Here is a 21,364-nt window from a genome sequence, read left to right as displayed (position 1 = left end):
ACTTCCTGTCTCACAACCAATGACGTTAGAAACAACAGGCAGTGCATTAACCCTTTCCGCTTACAGACTGCAGCAATAAAACCATCTAATTTCCCCCCAGCATCACGCACAAAACGGGTCCAGAAAGATGTGCACGACACTTACCGAGTAAGGTTTGTGGTTTATAAAAATAAACAGCGCGAGAATGTGAGCACCGGTATGTTACTGACACTGGTACACGAATGATATTTTGGAGACGTAGCATGGAAAACATAATGTCCTCACATATCAGAGATATATATCCAAGGGCGCAGGTCCATCGCAGTATTTTGAAACCCAATTAAATCAAAACATTTTAATTTGCAAACAGTTCGAGGAAACCGGAGATACAGGGTAAAACAGAAGCTTCTGGAGAACCTGCAAACTCCAGAAAGGGGGACGTGGCTTGAAGCAAGTTCTTTGTGCTAGGATCAGTGTAATGAGTCAATGTTACCCACCTTAAATTTTTATGAATACTGTACTCAATTTGCTTGAACGCGTCTTTTACTCTGATAGGAAGAGCTGTGTGACTTCCGCCTGACATTAAGTGTTTCGTGGCTGCGGACCCTGATAGATATGAATACGTATTCATTTTCATGTCTTTGACGCCCCTGTTTGTTCTGTTTATGGCACTGATTTCATCACAAAGCGAATGATAATCAGTGACGGACACAGCCCCATGGAGGTCGTTGACAGCCCGCTGAATCTCGTAAGTGTCCGGCTGAGTGTGAGCTAGTTGTTAGCCGCTAGCATCGGGGCTGCTTGTTGTCCTGTAGCCGTGTCCCTGACTGGCCTCCTTTGGCCGGTTTACCTCCGTACTGAGATTATAACCCTAACCCTCTAACTCTAACCTAATCAAATAAACGAATAAAACACGTGTCCGTTCACTTTAAAAACAAAAATGAATTTTTATTTTTATTTTTGGCAAAAAATAACTTTCCGTTAGTGCGCATGTGCGCGCATGCGCACATACAATTTTAGTACGACGTGAACTCAGTCCATAACACAGGGCTACAATACGTAGTATTCCACAAATACATTATTCTTATTTATCAGTGGTATTACAGTCCTTGTGTTGACACTGACAGTGTTACTATAAATTAGTTCTTTTTTTTATTAGTTAAACTGTTTTAGCTCTTTGACTTGAATCATGTTTTAGTTATTATTGGAATTTGTGCTTATGTACAGTTTATATCCTGTATATAAATGTTCTTATTTCACATATCGACCGATACATCAGAAAATTAGCTTCTTAAAACCCCCAATATCGCTATTGACATTAGCCCTGGAAATCCGATATTGGTTGGGCTATATTATCCACCTGAACTATGATTACCATAATGACTTTGGAGCCCATTATTGTATAATTTTTTTGAATATTCCTTTCTATATTTATACAATCCAAAACATGACTGTTAAGCAGAGTCTCTACATTTCCCTCAGGAGTGAATGTGATTGGTTGTGTGTCTGTCTGTGTGTTGCCCTGCGATGGACTGGAGCTCTGTTCAGGGTGTACCCCCGCCTAATGCCCATTGAGAGCTGGAGATAGGCACCAGCAGACCCCCACGACCCTGAAAACAGGAACAACCGGGTCAGAAAATGGATTGATGGAGATTATAACACAGTTTTAAAAAAAAAAGTCTTTTTATGAATAATAGAGGTATTTATCGTGTAAAAATACAATGATACATTTCTTAATTGAAAATGGTTGTATCTGAGTAGAATCACCCTCATACAGGACAGTCTTTTCACCCCCAAATTGTGTGTATCTGTCTCCATCCAGGCTCACCAGCAGTGCAGAAAGGCTGAGCGTTTGGTGGCTGCTGGTAAATATGAAGAGGCCGTGTCCTGTCATCGAAAGGCAGCAGGTAGATGTTGTGACACAGTCACTGGCCTCACTTCAGGCCATCTTTACACCACAGATCCCACGCAGTTATCCTGTCACCGAGTGGCACTTGTGTTAAAATCCCTGTAAAGCAATTTCAGTCATTTTCTGTTAAACACATTAAATAGGTCATAAATGTATTCCTTAAAGGCGACATATCATGCTAAATCCACTTTTTTAGCCCTTAAATACATTTTGTTGTATATTTAGAGTGTTTAGAAGTACAGAAAAAATCAAATAAGTCTCTTCAGGTGCTCCCTAGATATCTTTATATTCTGTTTTGGTCATATTTTTCAATCTGTTTCGATTTTTCTATTCTCTATTACGTTTTTTGAACTATTACGTCATAGTATTTGCAGCGGAACTGCCAAATTAGTACATCAACTCCAGGTCCAACACTTCTGCCATTTTTATTTCTCGCTGTGATTTTGTAGTCCACGCTCAAGGATGCAGAAGTTACGAGAGGATAAGTCAAAATGTTCGGTTGTTGGATGTAGTAACCCACACGCTTCATTACACCGTCTCCCAGCATCTGAACCTTTTCAAAGTGCCTGGTTGAGTTTTATTTTTTATAGAAATGTACCCACATCTGTGGGTAAGGTAATTTTTGTGTGCACGAAGCACTTCAATGATGACTGCTTCAGCAACCTCCGCCAGTATAAAGAAGGATTTGCCGAAAGACTTTGTCTGATTGAGGGGTCAATTCCTTCTATCTTTGGAGACGACGAACAGAGCACTTCAGTAAGCTGTAAATAACGCTAAAAAGTGTGATGATAAGACGTCCCTGTCATTGTTTTGTTAGCATTAGCAGTTGCACCGTCTTCATATGTTAGCGCTGTGTGCTCGTTTTAGATCCTTGATGATATGGCCTACGTGATTTAATTTAAGTCTAAAGTTTTCATTAGTCATTTCATTTTGCCATTTTTGTCTCCGAAAAGACTGTATTAAAATGCATTTCGTGACGTTAGCTTGGCGCTAGCGTTAGCTCGGTGCTTGTGTTAGCTCAATTGTTAGGGTTCTGCAGGTTCATCATCTTCATATTCATCTCGCTCCGCCGGGTCAGACTCTGGCTCGTACATGTAAGGCTGGATGGACAAGTCTTCTGTTGTTGACATTTTGTAAATAACCTCTGAATAAAAAGTTTATGCGCCGCTACATAGCCGTATCTCTATCAAACTACAAAAATGGCCGAGCAGGGTGGAGTTGAACCGAGAGGGGGCGGGGTATGAAGTGTCTTTATATCTAAAAAGGAAGGATTTAAAACCATGATATGTCCCCTTTAAAACATGTACAAAGTCATTGAACCATTTAGAATGTAATAGTGGGACTAGGCTTCATGAACTGTTTCAAATTTCTGTGTTCAGGATTTAATTGGCTGGTCAGAAATTATAGTGACGTGATGGACCCATCATTAGCATAAACCCGACCCTGCTGCTGAAGCACACCTCCTACAGCGGGCGCAATTCGCCCCCTAGATGAAAACAAACCACATATTTGGAATTGGGGGAATAAAACGCGTCCACTGTTGCCACGTTTTCCATGAAATGAGCACTTTTGTGCACCGCAATTTAGTTTTTTGCCTGTAGCGGGCGCAGTTTTGACTCTACCTGGGAAGAATTCATACGGAATCGGGCAGAGTAGACCTTTCTGCTGACACCTCGTTTTTGGAAGCACTATTGACACTGGAGCCGCTTTCACATTGTTCTCTCCCATAGAAACAGTACACTCCCATAGGGTTAATACACGGAGGTGGCGCCCTTTCTGCGTGGACATGCTTCCAGCGCCTCTAACCGACACGCCCCCAGCGTCTCAGAGCAGAGACAAGTGCTTGATTTGCCCATGATTTTGAGACCTAATTTTATATACTTAACGATTTTCTCATTTTTCAAATTTGGCTCAGTGGTCAATGACACATGTTTCTGTGGTGTGATAAACTCATAACACACGTATTTCTGCTTTAATGTTCACTATTCCAACATAACACATTGGAAAACTCAGAGAGTAGCATGATAGACATTTCCATAATTGGAATTTGCTCATATGCTGATTTGCTTTTCGTCACGTGTGATTAGGACTGGGCAATATATCGAGATTCAAGATATAATAACTTTTCCATTTTGGAAATGGATATGGAAAATTACAGTATTGCCCATATTGATATATTTTAAATTTATGACCGTATATATCATACCTAATGCATTTACTCCTCTGTAGAGGACTTTTAACTATTTATTTCCTTCATATTGATCAAACATGAGCAAAGGTGGCTCAAAGGCCTCTCGCAGCTCCTAAAGTAAATGCACAAAATGACTGAAAAATACATAACAATGACTACAACAAAAATACACAATATTACTCTAAAAACACACAAAATTACATGCAAATGCATGAAAAGATTTTAAAAAACCCAAAATAACCAAAAAATGCACAAAATGACTCTTAAAACACCCAAAATGACATAAAAAGACACATAAAAACACGAAAGGACTCCAAAAACCAATCAACAAATGTATAAATTACCAAAGGACAACAGCATCTCTTATGGTAACAGGTCAGTTTGAATCAGGTGTAAAATACACAATTATATCTGTCATCTAATTTGTTTCTTATGTATTGGTTAACTTGTTACACTTCCTAATCAATGCAAATATTGGTTCTAATATTTATGGTGTGGGCGTCTGAGACTTTTTTGTGTCAGTAATACTCCTAGATTTCAATTTTTTTTAAATGGTAAAATGTGGTAAAGCTTGATATGAAACATATTTGAATAAATAACTACATATGTGTAGAACTGTAACATGGTTCCCCAGTTATAATTTTGCCTTAAATTAAAATTGACAATTTTTATAGAATTTTCATGACAATTACAAAGTCAATTATCTGAATTCAATTACAATTTAATTATGATTACAACAGCAACATATTTTTTAATTACAGTTATAATTACACCATAATTGTAATTAATTATCAATTACGCAGTTACAATTATAATTGACTCCAAGCCTGCTACACTGTGTGAAATGTGGTTGTAGAGGAAATGTGATGTCACCGATTTAATCAATAACTATGTTGACTTGAATCACATGGAGAGACAATCTTTGTATTCATAAATGAGTAACAGCATTTTGAGAACAATCTGTGGAGGCAAAGTTAAGTGTTTTGTTACCGTCAGAAGCAGCTTGTGACGCGCTACCAATGGAGTAACTGTTTGGTTGATTTACACAGTAAAGAGCCGCACTGTAAACATCTAAAACAAAAATGGATTTTCAATTTTTCAATTTTTTTCATTTAATCTCAAATCAATCATTTGGTCACAATTAATATGTTTAAAATGTACTTCTCTGTTTCCCTTTGCTAAAGCAATATACGTTTAAAAACTGTATCTGTCGGTCATATAAGTGCTTTAATGGAAAAGGAGAACATCCAATGCATGGAGTCATGTGTAGACTGAGCTCGTTTGTATTATGTAGTCTGATGATGGTGCATGAACCAGTAAAACCAGTCCAACGTCTTCAAAGCTCACTTCATGCAAGACGCAATGGTGTAATTATTATAGTAGTTATTATTAATGTTATTGCATTGTTTACTATGTCTTTCTACTTTATGTATATTCCTTTACTTTAGTTTTAAATCATTTTCTAACCTGCTAGCTCCTTGTCAGAGTGGGTCTGCTGGTGTCCGTCTCCAGCTGTTATAGAGCGCCAGGTGGGGGTACACCCTGGACAGGGCGCCAGTCCACCAAGGGGCAGTTTTATGTTATTGTAAATATATCTACATTGTTTTATTTATTTATTTAAATTTAATTTTAGATTGTCTTGAGTGTTGTATCATCTGCACTAAAGGTCTGAGAGATATCAAATTTTGATCTTCTGTATGTACCGTACAAGCTGTAGAATTACATTATTATTATCATTATTATTAATAATAATATAGTACTTCTATTGAGCTAAAAGGAAACACTTTGCTGATGATGAGTGGGTGAATAATATATTTTGCAACATGGTCATTGTTTACTGACAGAGGTGAAGGTAACGGATTACACAAGTTACTGTAATTGAGCAGCTTTTATGGGTACTTGTACTTTTTTGAGTATATTTCTAAATAACTAATTTTACTTGTACTTAAGTATGTTTTACAAGAAGTAAAGTAGTTTGTTACATTTCTACACCCAACTGTAACTGAGTGAATATATATATTATTTGTTTTTAAATGATCAACGGACATTGTGAAACTACATAAAATGAAATGACCAGACAACAATCAAATACATCACATCATAGCCGACCAATCAGATTAAACGTTAGAATGTGTATATATATACATATATATATACATATATATATACACACACATGTAGTTTCACAAATGATCAATGGACATTGTGAAACTACATAAGGTGAAATGACCAAACAACAATCAAATGCATCATATCATAGCTGACCAACCAGGTAATATATTTTCTCAGAGCATTTATTTTTGTATATATTTATTATTATATATGTATTTAATATTTATTATGTATTTATTTTATTTTTATTATCATTATCATATTTAAATGTATATATTATCATTATTAATCAGTTATTTCAGCCTAAAATGTACCTGCAAGATTAATAATCCAAAACAAACATGGGGGTAAAAGTAACTTGAGTGTCCACAGACAATGTGAAATAAAACCATCCAGTCGTTTGTTTGTGGTCTGTGTGAGTTTTACAACACAGAGAAAATTGCTCCTTTTCAAATTTGCAGGGTTTGTGACATCACAAAACCTCAGGGAAAGAAAATACCCTCCCCTCCGCTGGTAACTCCACCCATGGACTCCACCCCCAACCTGATGAATACTACGCCATTGTTTTTCTTGCTCGCAAAGGAGTGATGGCTATCGGTAAAACTAAATACAGAACTTTCCTGCTGCCGGTGCCGCGCCTCCACAGTGAACGTACACTGTAGTGTCAGCACTATTTGTTCATGCAGAGGTGTACTTCGCTCTTGTGGATCGGCACATTGGCGAACCTGACGTGTTTGTGACACAATGCAACGCAGCGGTTGGAGAAAACAAATGATTATCACATTAAATGCACTATTCCTGTTGTTAGAAGAGCAGAGGAGGAGAAAGTGACTTAGCAGCTTAACACTCTGGTGAGAGTTTAAATGACTGATGCTATGAGAGCCTAAGCGCTGAGACGGACTCACAATCACAATAGCCGCTTAAATAGCCATGTGTTTTACTGTAATGTGCAGTTTTTTTTGGCTGAAAACAATGTGTGTGGATAGCAGAAATGAAACTGCTTTGATGATCACTGATCACCCTGTAAAAGAGCGAGACATGAAGTGAGTGTCTAGACACGCCCACTCATGAATATGCCCGATTTCAGAACTGCTCAGAAAGTGAGTTCTCAGAGGCTAAAACTCTGGAAAACAGGCGAGTTTGAGAAAATAAACCTCAAATACTATGTTTTTGGGGTTCTGCATAATATGTCCCTTTTAAGTAATGCCGATGTTGTTCCTCGGTTTCGTGGTGTTGTCGCAGTTGTATTTAGCAACCTGGCTGAAGGTTTGGGCACGTGTGTTTCTCCCTCCCTCTCTGCGTCTCACTCACTGGGACACACACGCATCACAGTGATACATGAGAGTGCTGACTGAAGGAGAGCTTTGAGAAACTGTCCTCTGTTCCCAGTGAGAGGGTAATCAGTGAGGTCAGTATGAAAAAGCGAGGAACAGGCTGACTGGAGAAAATGCTGAGCGTCCTTTCCTCCACTATAACCTGCAGCTCCTAAACTGGGAGTATAAACTTTCAGTGAGGGGTGTGTGAAATTACCGCCCTCTGTTTTGGTTACACTGATCGGGGGGAGCCTAAACTCAGTTATATTCAATATCACAAGTGACATTTTAAAAACACAAAGTTATTTGCTGATCTTTTTTACTTGTCGTTCAACCTCATCTTTGTTATTTTCAATAAATGTTCCTTTTTTAGAAATTGAGACTCATACCATTTGTTATTCTTGTTTAATAGTTATGATGTATATTGAGGGAGCAAAAGTAGTATCGGCTCCAAATATTGGCTCAAGAAAGTCGGCAGTCCATATCGGTCATCGGCTAACACCCAAAATGACATGAAAAACAGACTTTAAAAATACAGTTAAAAAACAATCACAACTTTATAAAAACACACACAAAGGACAACAAACTATTCACAAAATGACTCCAAGAAACAAATCAAATGACATAAAAATAAACTTAAGGACAACGAAGATGCACAAAAATGTCTCCAAAAATACAATAGATGACTCCAAAAACACGTGCAGATAATGTCTGCTCTGTGAATAAAGACAAACCTGTGGTAATGAAGCTGATTGTGACTATTGGAAAAAAGAAACTTGAAGTGATGACAAAAGATGAGCTAATGGAAGTACAATATCTACTTATGAGTATTGATTTACATATATATATATGTGTGTGTGTGTGTGTGTGTGTGTTTTCAACCAGGTTGGTCCTATTTAGTGGAAATATCTTTTTACAAAGGAGACCTTAGCTGCAACACATACACTGCCCTGTCTTCTGAGTGGTGTTGATGATGATGATGTTCCTTTTTTTTTTTTTGCAGATCTTTTAACAGAGGCCATGAAGAAAACTGAGTATGAGCAGGTGAGCTCCATGTGTTTGTATAGTGACTCTACTCTCCTAACACTAGTTGGCAGATATTTGGTCCAAATAGTATCCAGATAAACTGGAGACTGACTAACGACTCTTAGGCTGGTGTGAGGAACAATAGATGTTAGAACTTCAATGATTTGACACTTGCAAAAACAATTACAGCTTTTTTGAGGACAGTAAAAATATATTTTTTGCACGTTGTAATACTGCTAGCCACTAACAGCAGCCGTCAAAACACACGGAAGTTGATCACAAGAAACGAGGAGCACTAGTTGATTCATTACACCGCCTAAAGTTTCAGTTCATCAGTAATGTAATTTATGCGTTGCTCCTTTTTTTTGTCCAGGAGTAAAAGTCCGCCCCCATCTGTGGGTCCGCTCTGTGTGGTGAGATTAAAACATGAAGCTCTCGTCTTAGTTTTCCTTAAATATCACAAACGGAACAAAATTTAATTTTAAAGCAGATTTTAAAGCTGCTTTTTGATTTTTCTGTAATTTAGTTTTTTTGTTTTGGTTTTAAGTCAGTAAAACAAAATAACCACACCGTTTATTTGTTAATTTTATTTGGTTTTAAAACGGAATAACCAAAGAATGAAAGAGTACATGGATTATTTTGGCAGAAATGCAAAAGTATCAAAACTGTTCGGTTTTGTACGGTACATTCAATAATAATAAAGTGTTTATTTTCTGCAGATTGCTCTTCAGTTTAAACTCTTTATTTCTTGTTTCTAATGAAGCCTTTGCTCCTCTGTGTCTGTAGGCCCGTCTGTCCATCGAGCTACAAAGAGACAGTCATATCAAACAGCAGCAGCTAATTAAAGAGCGCTGGAAGAGAGAACTCCGTCATGAGGCGATGAAGGCCTTGGCAGACTCGGTGCAGCCCAGCAAGGCGTCCAATCAGCAGCTGCCTCAGACTTCTTCAGGCCTGGCAGCTGCAGTGCACAGAGGAAGTGGGGAGAGAGAGTACGACACCTTACTCTATCAGCTTCAGATGCGGCAGACTGCTGGCTGCCAGTCTTTGACTCCACCATGTCCCAGATTGAAGACGACCAAAGACGACAAGACTCGCCTGGAAGAACAACAGACTACTATCGAGGACCTGCGGCGTCATGTGGACTATCTGACGAATGAAAACCAGCGCCTGGTGACTGAGAACGACTTGCTCAGGTCTGAAAATGTCCACCTGCGTTCTGAAGCAGCAGACTTTGTGGAGCGCTCAGAGCTGTGGGTTCTGCCTCAGGCGGGAGGGGGGGCGGAGAGGAAGAGCACCGGGAAGGGGAAAGAGATCGCTATCCCTCAGCTGCCTCCTCTGGAAATGCCAGCTCAGGAAGATCTGTGTCTAGATGACCTCCCTCCTCTGGAGCTCCCAGAACATATCCGCAATGAACTGCAGGAGCTGTTGGACAGGGACAAAGTGTGAGCACACTTTGAATCTTTTTCTCACACACCGACAGTTTGATGGGGACATTTCACTCAGGTTGAAGGCCACAATCCTTCTCTACAAAGAATCTTTTAAACAAAAGCAAAGAAAACTGTCATTCTGGAGAGGTTGGATGAGGAAAATGGCTTTGTTAGCCTGTTAGCCTGCCAACGCTACACCAAGTTGCTCAGTAATGGATCTGGTCACTGATGGAATTATCCACAATTAAGGTTTAAGCTTAAAAAATCATTTTAATTTATTTGCTCTCACTAAGTGACTGTTTGAACCAATTCTAATCATTAATCCTTGACACAGCAAGCTTAGCTTAGTTATCATAGCATCCCGTTACTGTAGCAACTAGTCTGAGATCAAAGCAACGTAGAATCGTCAGCACTGGTTGCTGGTTCTTGTCCCAATGCACGAGGAATGGCTCAATAATTTAAACACAAGAGTGTGTGTGTGTGTGTGTGTGCGTGTGAGAAATGTTTTATAATCAGGACATTTTTAAACTTGTGTAAACCAGTTAAAATTGCATTTAAATGCTGTGATTGGCATGTATTCTTAGTGTGTGTGTGTGTGTGTTTCATTGTTTAGTACTTTGTATCTGGGGCCGTTTTCTCTTCCTGGCAGACTGAGTTCTTAAAGGAAAACCATGGAACGTTCTGGTTCTGTAGTCGGGGGCTTTGATCTCAGCCAGCTCAGAACTTCAGGTCTTGCGCCTTTTTTTTTCTGCTTCTGTTTCCTGAAGTGAGCAGCACTGCTGCTGAAGTCATGTAGAAATATGTTTCCATTACAGTCAACCATGGCATTAACTGTCCTTATCATTGTGCATCACTGCAGTTTCTAAACAGCTCGTCTGTTAGTCTGGGAAAAATGCAGACAGCTCACCAATAAGTAATAAAGTTATTAATTAAAGCCGTCTTGAATTATTTGCAATTTTTTTGTGTTTGGCTTATGGTTGTAAAGTTTTTTTTTTTTTTTATGTACTTTTTTGGTGGATACATTTGTGACAGTTTTACATGAATTCATGTTTACATAACCATCAACAGAAAAGCTAAATAATGTTTAAAATTATATGGAAAAAAAGATTAAATGTTTTTAATTAAATAAATTACCGTTTTAAGTCTGCTCCTGGTTCATTTTTGGCAGAAATACAAAAGTAACAAAACTGTTAGCAATAAAATGACATAAGGAAAAGTGAAGGAATTTTAATAAAGTGTTACATTGGGAATGTAAATGAAGATAAACACATTATTTGCTTACTTTTTTAGCTTTATAAAAAATGCTAACTAAAGACCAACTGTAGACCTAACTGTGGTTAGCACAAGCTAACAAAAATAGATTTAATTCTAAGTAGTGATATGCAAAGAAATATGAAACTGAAAAATGAGATCAGATTATAGCTTTACCATGAACTCCAACCTGAATGTTCTCAACACGGACGATTATTACACCTTAGCTCATATTTTTAAAAACAGCTGGACAAAGGAAGATAAAGGGCTGGGCGATACATCAAGATTTAAGCTATATCAAGTTTTCTATTTTGTCAATATAGGAAATTACAATATCGACGATATCGAGATATATATATATATGATGTCTTTTATAGCTTATTTTGAACTAAAGTGCTCATTTTTAGGAGTTGCTGCTTTCACTACTTCACTGAACAGAATTTAAAAACTCAGATGTTATTTCTGACTACAGAACTCACTCACACGTGCTGTCCCTTATACAGGTGCTGGTCATAAAATTATATAAAAAAAGTTGATTTGGAGTGGATCAGTCTGTAGCACTGCTCAGGTGTTATGAGAGCCCAGGTTGCTCTGATAGTGGCCTTCAGCTCTTCTGCATTTTTTGGGTCTGACGTCATATCTTCCTCTTCACAATACCTCATAGATTTTCTATGGCATTAAGGTCAGGTGAGTTTGCTGGCTTATCAAGAACAGGGATACCATGGTCCTTAAACCAGGTACTGGTAGCTTTGGCACTGGGTACAGGTGCCAAGTCCTGTTGGAAAATGAAATCTGCATCTCCATAAAGTTGGTCAGAAGCAGGAAGTGCTCTAAAACTTCCTGGAAGACGGCTGCGTTGACCTTGGACCTAAGGAATCACAGTGGATCAACACCAGAACATGACATGGCATCCCAAACCATCACTGACTGTGGAAACTTTACACTCGACCTCAAGCAACGTGGATTCTGTGCCTGCCTCCAGACTCCGGGACCTTGATTTCCAAAGGACATGTAAAATGTACTTTCAGAGAACATAACGTTGGACCACTCAGCAGCAGTCCAGTCCTTTTTGTCTTTAGCCCAGGTGAGACGCTTCTGACGCTGTCTCTTGTTCAAGAGTGGCTTGACACAAGGAATGCAACAGCTGAAACCCATGTCTTGCACATGTCTGTGCGTGGTGGTTCTTAAAGCACTGACTCCAGCTGCAGTCCACTCTTTGTGAATCTCCCCCACATTGTTGAATGGGTTTTTTCACAATCCTCTCCAGGGCGTGGTTATGCCTATTGCTTGCACACTTTGTTCTACCACATCTTTTCTTTCCCTTTGCCTCTTTAGCCATGACCTTTTGTGTCTTGCCCTCCTTGTACAAGGTGTCAATGGTCATCTTTTGGACAACTGTCATGTCAGCAGTCTTCCCCATGATTGTGTAGCCTACAGAACTAGACTGGAGACCATTTAAAGGCCTTTGCAGGTCACCAGGTGTCTTTAATATTGAACCTCTCCACAATATTCTATGTTTTTGAGATACTCAATTTGGGGTTTTCATTGTCAGTTATAATCATCAACATTAAAAGAAATAAACACTTGAAATATGTCAGTCTGTGTGAAATGAATGTTTCACTTTTTGAATGTAATTACTGAAATAAATCAACTTTTTCATGATATTCTAATTTTATGACCAGCAACTGTAGAAGAAAAATGTAAAAGTAGCACATACTGTCCAGCTGTTTGTTAATAAATGTGTCTGAAGCCATTTTTTTTTTTATCAGCAAATTTATGAGTTTTGGTCCATATCGCCCAGCCCTAGTTTAGGGTTGTAGAATTCTGCTGGGGCTTCTCTCCATCTCGTGGCTCATAGTTGTGAAATAATTTTGATTCACTAGAATAAAGAAAAACAATGAATTTCCTAATCTAATTGACAAATGAGCCAGTTGATGTATTTAATGATCAGAAAGGGGCATGGTGATTGGTCACTGACCATGGGGGAGGGGCAAAAGGGTAGGGTAAGGAATGCAAACCCCTGATCTCATAATGCTGTCCCCTTTCTGCCATTTCTACTCTATGTAAGGTGCATCAACTTTGTACACATAACATTAAAGCATCTGTTTTGATGTGTGTAGTTATACTACTTAATATAAATAGGATGCAGAACAAATAAAGCACAATGTTGATTTATTGGAAACAAAATTGCAATTCCCCACACACGCACATAATAATAAAACAGAATCTCAGCTCAGAGCCAGGCTTTGGTATCATTAGTCACACATTAGCATTATGTGCATCTCATTAGAAGCAGCGTCTGTCAGATGCAGAAATCCATTGACAGTCACAAAGGTTCCTGCTTGAGAAAAGCAGTCATTGACAGCATCATGTTGGTACAAATTCATTAGGATAAATTACGCAGCAACAAATTAAAATTGCCTCACATAAATGCAGAAATGTTGAAAAATGTTCTTTTTTAAACAATATCAATGGATTAGGAAAGGGAACATTTTAGAATATATTAGTTATTCTAATTCAACCAATCCATTTAAAATTATTTTTATTTTTTTGTTCAATTGAAACAAATTATGAGATTCCTAATTCCATAAATTAGAAATGAAAGATGTGTAATTTCCACATCTTGGGAATTGTCCTGGTGCACAGAAACAGGTCTACATCCATCTTTGAGGAGCTGCGTTTCCCCACATGGAAGCAGTTTATAGGAGACGAAAAGCAACAGTTGCAGAAGGCGGTTACAAACAGCATATCACAAACATCATGTGAAAAACTTTGATTATAGAAAACGTCTTAAAATATATATCCTTGGAGTGCAATTATGCTACTCAGTCACATCACGTTACACAAAAATAAAAAAAAACTAACAAACAGCGAAAGAAAAAGCCCTTATTAAGTAGCATTATTAAGGCAGAGATGATGTACACACAGTCCAGCTGATTCTTTGATCCATCCTAGAGTTGGATGTGCCCTCATTGTGTTGTAGGGTTGATTCAAGTGTGTTTCAGTGCGACAGGCTGGTGATGTGTGTGTGTGTGTGTGTGTGTGTGTGTCTCATTGTGATTAGCACAGGTTTAACTAAAGCTCTAATGCTTAAAGACGTTTTATCATGTTTCTCATCCAAGAATCTTTCAGGTGTGAAACTGAAGAGTTTGGAGTCCAGAGTTCATACTTTGATAAGATTATTAGACACAGAGACAGTAAGAAAACTGATGAAAATAAATGAGATTTTTTTCTCCTCTGTGTATATTTGAAGATGTTCAGCTCCTTCAGCTGTTGCAGCATTAAAAAACTTTGAAGCAGTGGTTCTCAAAGCTTTTTGGCCAAAGTACCCCTTTCAGTTACTTTTGAATCCAAGTAACCCCTAACGTCCAACTACCACATTTAGCTCAGAATACTATGAAAAACAACAACTATAAAGCATAATGATGGAATGAAGGAGTGATAATACACATTTTAAACTATCTAATTTTGTAAATGAATAAATGTATTTCTTTCGTTTGTATTATTTCCAGTCATATCCCTCCTGATGTGGGACCAAGACAAATCCTTGTATTTTCAGTTCATGTTCGAATCAAGATTGCTATCATTTTGTGTATTTTTTTGTTGTCGTTTTTATGTGTTGTTGGTATTATTTAAATTATTTTATCTCAGTGTGTGTGTTTTTGGTGTTGGTTTGGTTTCTTATGGTGTTTTGAATGTTTCTCTGTTATTTTGTGTTTTTCTCTAATTTAGTGTCTTTGTTGTCATTTTGTGTGTTGCTGGTAAATATTTTTCTCTCTTAGTGTGTGTGTGTGTGTGTGTGTGTGTGTGTGTGTGTGTGTGTGTGTGTGTGTGTGTGTGTGTGTGGTTTTGGTGTCATTTGGTGTATTTTTCATTATTTTATTTTATTTTATTTTAATTATTCAGTATATTTTTCTATTATTTGTGTGTTTTTGTTGTTGTTTTGTGAGCTGCTGGTAATATTCAGTGTGATTCAATTTTTAACTAAAAACATTATAAAGCACCATATTTTGAATACTTTCATTTGTTAATTTTCCTCTTTCTCTCTAAAGTACCCCCTGTTGTGTCATCGCGTACCCCTAGGGGTACACGTACCTTCATTTGAGAAACACTGCTTTAAAGCATTATTGGCAGCGTCAGCTCCCTCCAACACCTCCGCATTAAGCTCAATATCTGCCCTTGACTACAATCATTTCTGTGTTTACTGTTCCTACTTCATTCCAGCTGCTACATCACATAGCGCCATCTTGTGGCTTAAAATAGTCTCTCAAGAGCAAAAGACTTTGACGCTAAATGATTAGACGTCATCAGTAAAACGAGGCCAACATCACTACATTTACACATTGTAATGATTTAAACATGTCTGTTTAAAACCACAGTAAAATCACGAGTGAAAGGCCATTTTTAATGAGACAATAGAAAACCTGCTGTCTTTCTACCACAATAAAATCTCAATGTTGATTTCAAATTTACACTTTGAGCTTTAATAAAACACCTAAATTCACCTAAACCTTGAGATTAAAATTCGTCTCCTGCGCTGTGGCGTCTTATATGAAGTGATGAGCTACTGATGAGTTTTACCTTCACACAGGATCAGAACAAAGAAAAGAATTATGGAGCTTTTTAGACTCCACGTAGGTCAGCACAGTGTGAGTAACAGGGTATATAATAATAACAGTGATCATGTCTTCTGTTCAGCACACAATAATGTAGCAGTGTTTGTTTGAAAGAAGGAATAACACCAACAATAATTCATCATCTCATCCTTTCAAGTGTTGCTAAAAGCAAAGAGGCTATTTGATCATTGTGTTTAAGACTAAACTTTACATTGTGTCTGGATGAAGATCCCAGCAATGATCACAAGTTACAACTCCTCATAGAGGACATTCTTTTTCTGAGAGATGGACAGATTAAAATAAAAACATTTTTTACTTCATGAATTGATGATTAAAAGAGATTTTACAACTTTAAAAAACAAACGGAAACACACACAGAGACACAACAAAGACATGATCCTGTACAATCAGCAACATCAACATCTAAGCTCCCAGAAAAAACACTGTGGTTCAGGATGAACCGATAAATACATTAGTATTAGCATTAGCAGAAAGGCCACCATGGCAGGAAAGCTGATGTTATATTCCACCAACCAGCAGACTGCCATGTGTGTGTATATGTGTGTGTGTGTGTGTGTGTATGTATGTGTGTGTGTGTGTGTGTTTACGACCCATAGTTAACAGAGTTCAGAGCCGGTCTCTTCTTGCCTTTGATCTTCAAAGATCCGTAGCGAGCCTAGAGACGAGCACACAGAGGACACAGTGATGAGAACGTAACTAGAGTCTAAACCTTTAAGCTGCGTCCCAATAGTCCCTCCTATCTCCTTTCCTGTCCACTGTTCCTAAACCCCATGGATGACATCACAGAGTTAAGAAAAGGTGTTAGGAGTCTTCCAAAAGGAGTTAGGAAAAGGCCATCACATTGTTTTGACAATCAGATGCACTTCCACTAGGTGACGTAATAATCTGACGGCAGTTAAGGTTAGTGACGTCTGTCGTGGTGAATAAACTACAAATTTCTGAAAATTGACTAAAAGCACATTTATATCACCTTCCTTTGATATAATCTCAAATATCAAAAGGTTTGAATGTAAATCAAAGGAAAAGAGGCTACCAGGCTACAAGGAACAATTCAGAAATCAACATTATCCAAAATAAGTATGATTTTATGAAATTGTTACATTTATGCAAGATATAGGCCTGCATAACATTGTAGACATACTTAAGTACAACCACACAAGGTATTCCTAGGTGAATGAAATATGTTGAATAAAACATACAAACAGTTTTACAACCCCCACCCCCCACTGACAGTGTGGATCAACACTTACATCTTTGCGTAATCTGGATCGAGTGATTTTCACACTTTGCGATCGTCTCAATCCTTTCTGGGTGACAGCCTCATCCTCCGAAAAAATGGGCTCAGCGTCTTCATCCACCCTTTCCTCCTCCGGATCATAATAGTACTCTAACAAAGAGAAGTCACAGTGACTAAAAACTTACAACAATCACACTTGATCACTCGAGGTTTTTTAGTCAACCAAATTTCTAGCAAAATATTATCAGTTTTGTCACATTCTACTCCATCTTTCCTCTGATAAAACCTGGTTTCTGGTATCTATGATGTAATTATTATTAATTATGTAATTTTTTATTATTATTAGTTGATAAAACCAACAGGTTCTTTTACACCCCATAAGTCCTGTCGAAATACTCATGTTTAGCAACATTTATTCAAAGCCAACACAGACACACAAAGCTAAACTTTAAGTGGAACCATGACTTGTATTTGGAGTGTTAATAAATTAAAAAAAATAATAATAAAACACTGCATTAAATCAAAAAAATTCACCACACCTGCAAAAAAATTCTGATGAAATACAGGTTTATGAACAATCAGTGAGAATATTCATGTATTCAAAATTATAGCTACCAAAAGTGCTTTACCCCTTAATATTTCTGTTTATTAATTGTTATTATTCTTCTTTTTTTGGTCCATGTCTAAAAATAAATAAACTGACTATATTAAAAACGTGTAATCAGATTACAGGTTTTTTTTAAAAATTTTTTTTTTATAAAAACAGGGATTATTTCGGGGGATTACATTTTAAAAGCAAGCAGAATATGAGTCAGTGCATCAACACAGTGCACGCACACACATTTAGACACTTCACGGCAGTTCACTACAACAAAAGAACACGAAAAACAAGCTGTAACAATGTTGTGATGACGTGAACAGCGCGGTCACCGCGCTCTTGTCTGGAAACGGACCAACGTGTCTGTGGACTGACTCAGAGCAGCTGGATTTAATACATCTGATCACTGAAGAGTTTTCTAAGCAGAGATGATGGAGCAGTAAGTGTGTTTTATGTTTCTGTCACGTCATCACTGTTGTACCGTGCCCCTACACAACAATCTGAAGCACGGCACGTATGGTGTTATATTTGTGCCACAACTCTGCTGTCAGTGCATGTCTGAACTTTATCACGACTGTAAATGGTCCACGTTATAAAGATTATCTCTTGATTGGATTAAAATTAAACCAGCGCGCAAAAAAAACTTACACAGAGCTGTGCGTGTGTTAGATGCTTGGATAATAAATAAATTGATTTTCATCAATAACTTCAATGCACTTTGTGTTTTAATTAGATAACATTTTGAATGTGACTCTCGACCAGCAGCTCAATCAGTCATAGGCCTGTACAACAGCTCTTGCTGTGAGCGGGTCATTACTTTGACGTTGCTTTTACCGACCACTTGAGTCATGAAGTAAAAGCAATGTCAAAACACAAATGGAAATAACAAAGACAGTAGAGAAAAAGCAATGACAAAATGGAATAAAGCAAAAGCAAAATGGAAAAAGCAAAAACGAAATGGAAAAAGAATATACTACAATTGTAATTTTTTTCATTATTGATTCTCTTTATATTTCCACATTTTTAATTGTTGATTCGCTTTATATTTCCACGTGCATTTCCTTTTCATTTTGGCACTCCTGTGACTCCATAAACAACAACCAGTCACTATCATAGTGTCACTGCATAGATTCAACCACAGCTTTACACAGGCCTGTATACACTGAATGTGAGGAAAGGCAGAGTACGATTATACATATCTGTAGAACACAGTGATAGAAGTGATAGAAAAAGGCCATCACTGTCACAGTTGGGACCACACCAGGGTTGGGGTCAATTATAATTGTAACCGCATAATTGATAATTAATTACATTTGTGGTGTAATTGTAGTCGTAATTTTAAAAAAAAGTTGTTGTTGTAGTAATCATACTTAAACTGTAACTGAGTTCAGATAGTTGACTTTATAATTGTAATTGCTATGAAAATTCTATAAAAATGGTCAATTATAATTTCATGCAAAATTGGGGAACCATGTGACAGTTCTACACATCTGTAGTTAAAAATGATTAAAATATGTTTCATATCAAGCTTTCCCATATTTTACAATAGTGATTGAGAACGTAATTGTAATTGACTTTCTGAGGATACATAATAATTAATTTAATTCTTACTGGAAAAAACGCAGGTCACTGTAATCGTAATTGAATTGTAATTAAAAACATAATTCTAACTGAAAAATGTAATTGAGCCCAACCCTGGACCAGTCAGATGAAAAATAGCCTTCTGGCTAAATCTGGTACATTTTCTGTATTTATATTAACTAGTGTAGTGCCTGTAGAAAGTATGTCTTGCTATAGGAAAGTGGGAGGTTGTAAAAACTCAATTACTAATGCAAATTTAATATTGCCCAGCAGGTGTCCTCAGTGAGCTATGGTTGTAACTGAGGAGAGTAATGAGAAATCGTGTGTGTATGTGTGTGTGTGTGTAGCTAGTCGACTAAATCAACTGTGCAGAGCATATTTAGCACTGAAATATAGGCTACATATATATAGTGAAAGCCTATTTTTATTTTATTATTATTACTCACCTTAGTTACTAACCTTGCTAACTGAGGACACCTGCTGGTTAATTTTTACGATATTAGACCCACTTTCGCCATTTTTAAAAGCCCTTTGTGCAGTCACTCCTGTAGATTCTACACAGCTTTCAACTTATCCTGAGTTACCATGACTACCTGTCAACATTGAGCTGTTCTGCAAAGTTGCATTTAAAACAATTTTATTAAATAATTAATAAACTATCATTGAAGTCCAAACAAATCCGACGTTGCACACCCTTGAACCAAGCAGCAGCCATGTTGAAAGTCTCAGGTCAGTCTGATCCTAATGCGCTGAGATATTTGAGGAACACACGCAAACAAACACAGACAGACAGAGGTTCCTTGCTTTATAGATAGACTGTCCCTATTAAATAGACCAATAAATAAAGATTCCCAGGTCTCTTGACCTTTTCTGGAATGTGGATTTGAGCACAAAGCCAAATCTTCTTCTCTGTAAATTAATGCAACTTGAAGACTTGAGGTATATTCTGTAATGTTGGAGAAGATGGCAAGATTTTAAAGCAGTACCACATCAGTGCTCCGTCCAAAGCCATGCCCCCAAACATTTGAACTTACGCAGGACAAAATATGAAGCCATCTGATTGGTTCTTTTGACTCAGACCCAATGGAAGGCAATGGATATGGTACGTTCACACCAAACGCATTTTGGGCGTCAAAATCAGGCCTCACGCCCGTAGTTGGATGCTTGTGCTCATTGAATCAGTATGCTTGTCACCAGCGTCAAAGATGCTCGGGACGCGCTCCAAATAAGTTGGGAAGGGAGCGCATCGAGGGGAGGGGCTTCGATGTTGCCGGTGGTTTTTATACAATGGATGATATTGTGGCGATCAGTTACGTTCATAATTCACCCAATGACTGTGAAGTGGTGGACAACATTATTGTGTTGAGAAGGCTGTGTTTCCGGTTAGATGTACTTTGGTGTGACTCAGCGTGTGCACTGTGATGTTAGAGGGCTATAGAGAAGTGTGGGTGAATGGAGAATAAAGTTTGGAGTTTCTTGCTGAACACGCCGCCTCCGACTCCTGTTCATCGGCTCTACATTATCCAGAGAGTGGCTTGGCTTTATTTGCGACTCGGTACCGTTTCTGGATTCACCAGCACTACTTCCGTCTCTCCCTTGCCCAGTTTGACGACCTGCTGACCCACATCAGCGCTCGCATCTCCTACCAGGACACCAACTACAGGTAAATGGACTTGATTTATATAGCGCTTTATCACCACACTGAAGCAGTCTCAAAGCGCTTTACATATCAGCTCATTCACCCAATCACTCTCACATTCACACACCAGTGGGACAGGACTGCCATGCAAGGCGCTAGTCGACCACTGGGAGCAACTTAGGGTTCAGTGTCTTGCCCAAGGACACTTCGACACATAGTCAGGTACTGGGATCGAACCCCCAACCTCTCAATCAGAAGACGACCCACTACCACCTGAGCCACGGTCGCCCACGGTACGCCTACAGGCACTCTATTCCAGCAGAATAGCGCCTGTCCATCTTTCTACGCCTCCGATTAATGTTTTTTTTTTCTTGTCATTATTCTGAATACGTCACGGTTGGGGAGCGCTCCTGATTGGTGGACGCGTCGCAATATGCCCCAAAAGTTTAACAATCCCAACTTCA

General features: G+C 38.1%; 2 protein-coding genes across 3 annotated transcripts in view; one reads left to right on the top strand and one right to left on the bottom strand.

The window, feature by feature from the left end:
* Nucleotides 1-521: 521 nt before the first annotated feature.
* nrbf2b (nuclear receptor binding factor 2b) lies at nucleotides 522-10,894 on the top strand. The gene is made up of 4 exons (XM_028476433.1): nucleotides 522-727; nucleotides 1,802-1,886; nucleotides 8,508-8,548; nucleotides 9,317-10,894. The coding sequence occupies exons 1-4, from the start codon at nucleotides 671-673 to the stop codon at nucleotides 9,974-9,976; spliced, it is 843 nt and encodes a 280-aa protein (XP_028332234.1). The 5' UTR covers nucleotides 522-670; the 3' UTR covers nucleotides 9,977-10,894.
* A 4,751-nt stretch (nucleotides 10,895-15,645) lies between these two features.
* reep3b (receptor accessory protein 3b) overlaps nucleotides 15,646-21,364 on the bottom strand; it is a 41,993-nt gene continuing 36,274 nt past the window's right edge. For both annotated transcript variants that reach the window (XM_028475947.1, XM_028475948.1), the window contains exons 7-8: nucleotides 17,096-17,232; nucleotides 15,646-16,500 (exon numbers count right to left, since the gene is read on the bottom strand). In XM_028475947.1, coding sequence (XP_028331748.1) covers nucleotides 16,429-16,500; nucleotides 17,096-17,232 — 209 coding nt within the window. In that variant the 3' untranslated portion in view covers nucleotides 15,646-16,428. The remainder of the gene's footprint in view (nucleotides 16,501-17,095; nucleotides 17,233-21,364) is intronic.

The sequence above is a fragment of the Gouania willdenowi genome, chromosome 19, assembly GCF_900634775.1.
Source record: "Gouania willdenowi chromosome 19, fGouWil2.1, whole genome shotgun sequence".
NCBI lineage: Eukaryota > Metazoa > Chordata > Actinopteri > Blenniiformes > Gobiesocidae > Gouania > Gouania willdenowi.
Note: the sequence above shows the minus strand (reverse complement) of the source record. Positions and strands in the feature narration are given on the sequence as shown.

Coding starts and splice junctions, on each gene's coding strand:
- nrbf2b (XM_028476433.1), top strand. CDS start 671: ATGATAATCAGTGACGGACACAGCCCCATGGAGGTCGTTGACAGCCCG. Junction 1,887..8,507: donor CTGTCATCGAAAGGCAGCAG/GTAGATGTTGTG, acceptor TTTTTTTTGCAG/ATCTTTTAACAGAGGCCATG. Junction 8,549..9,316: donor AGAAAACTGAGTATGAGCAG/GTGAGCTCCATG, acceptor CTGTGTCTGTAG/GCCCGTCTGTCCATCGAGCT.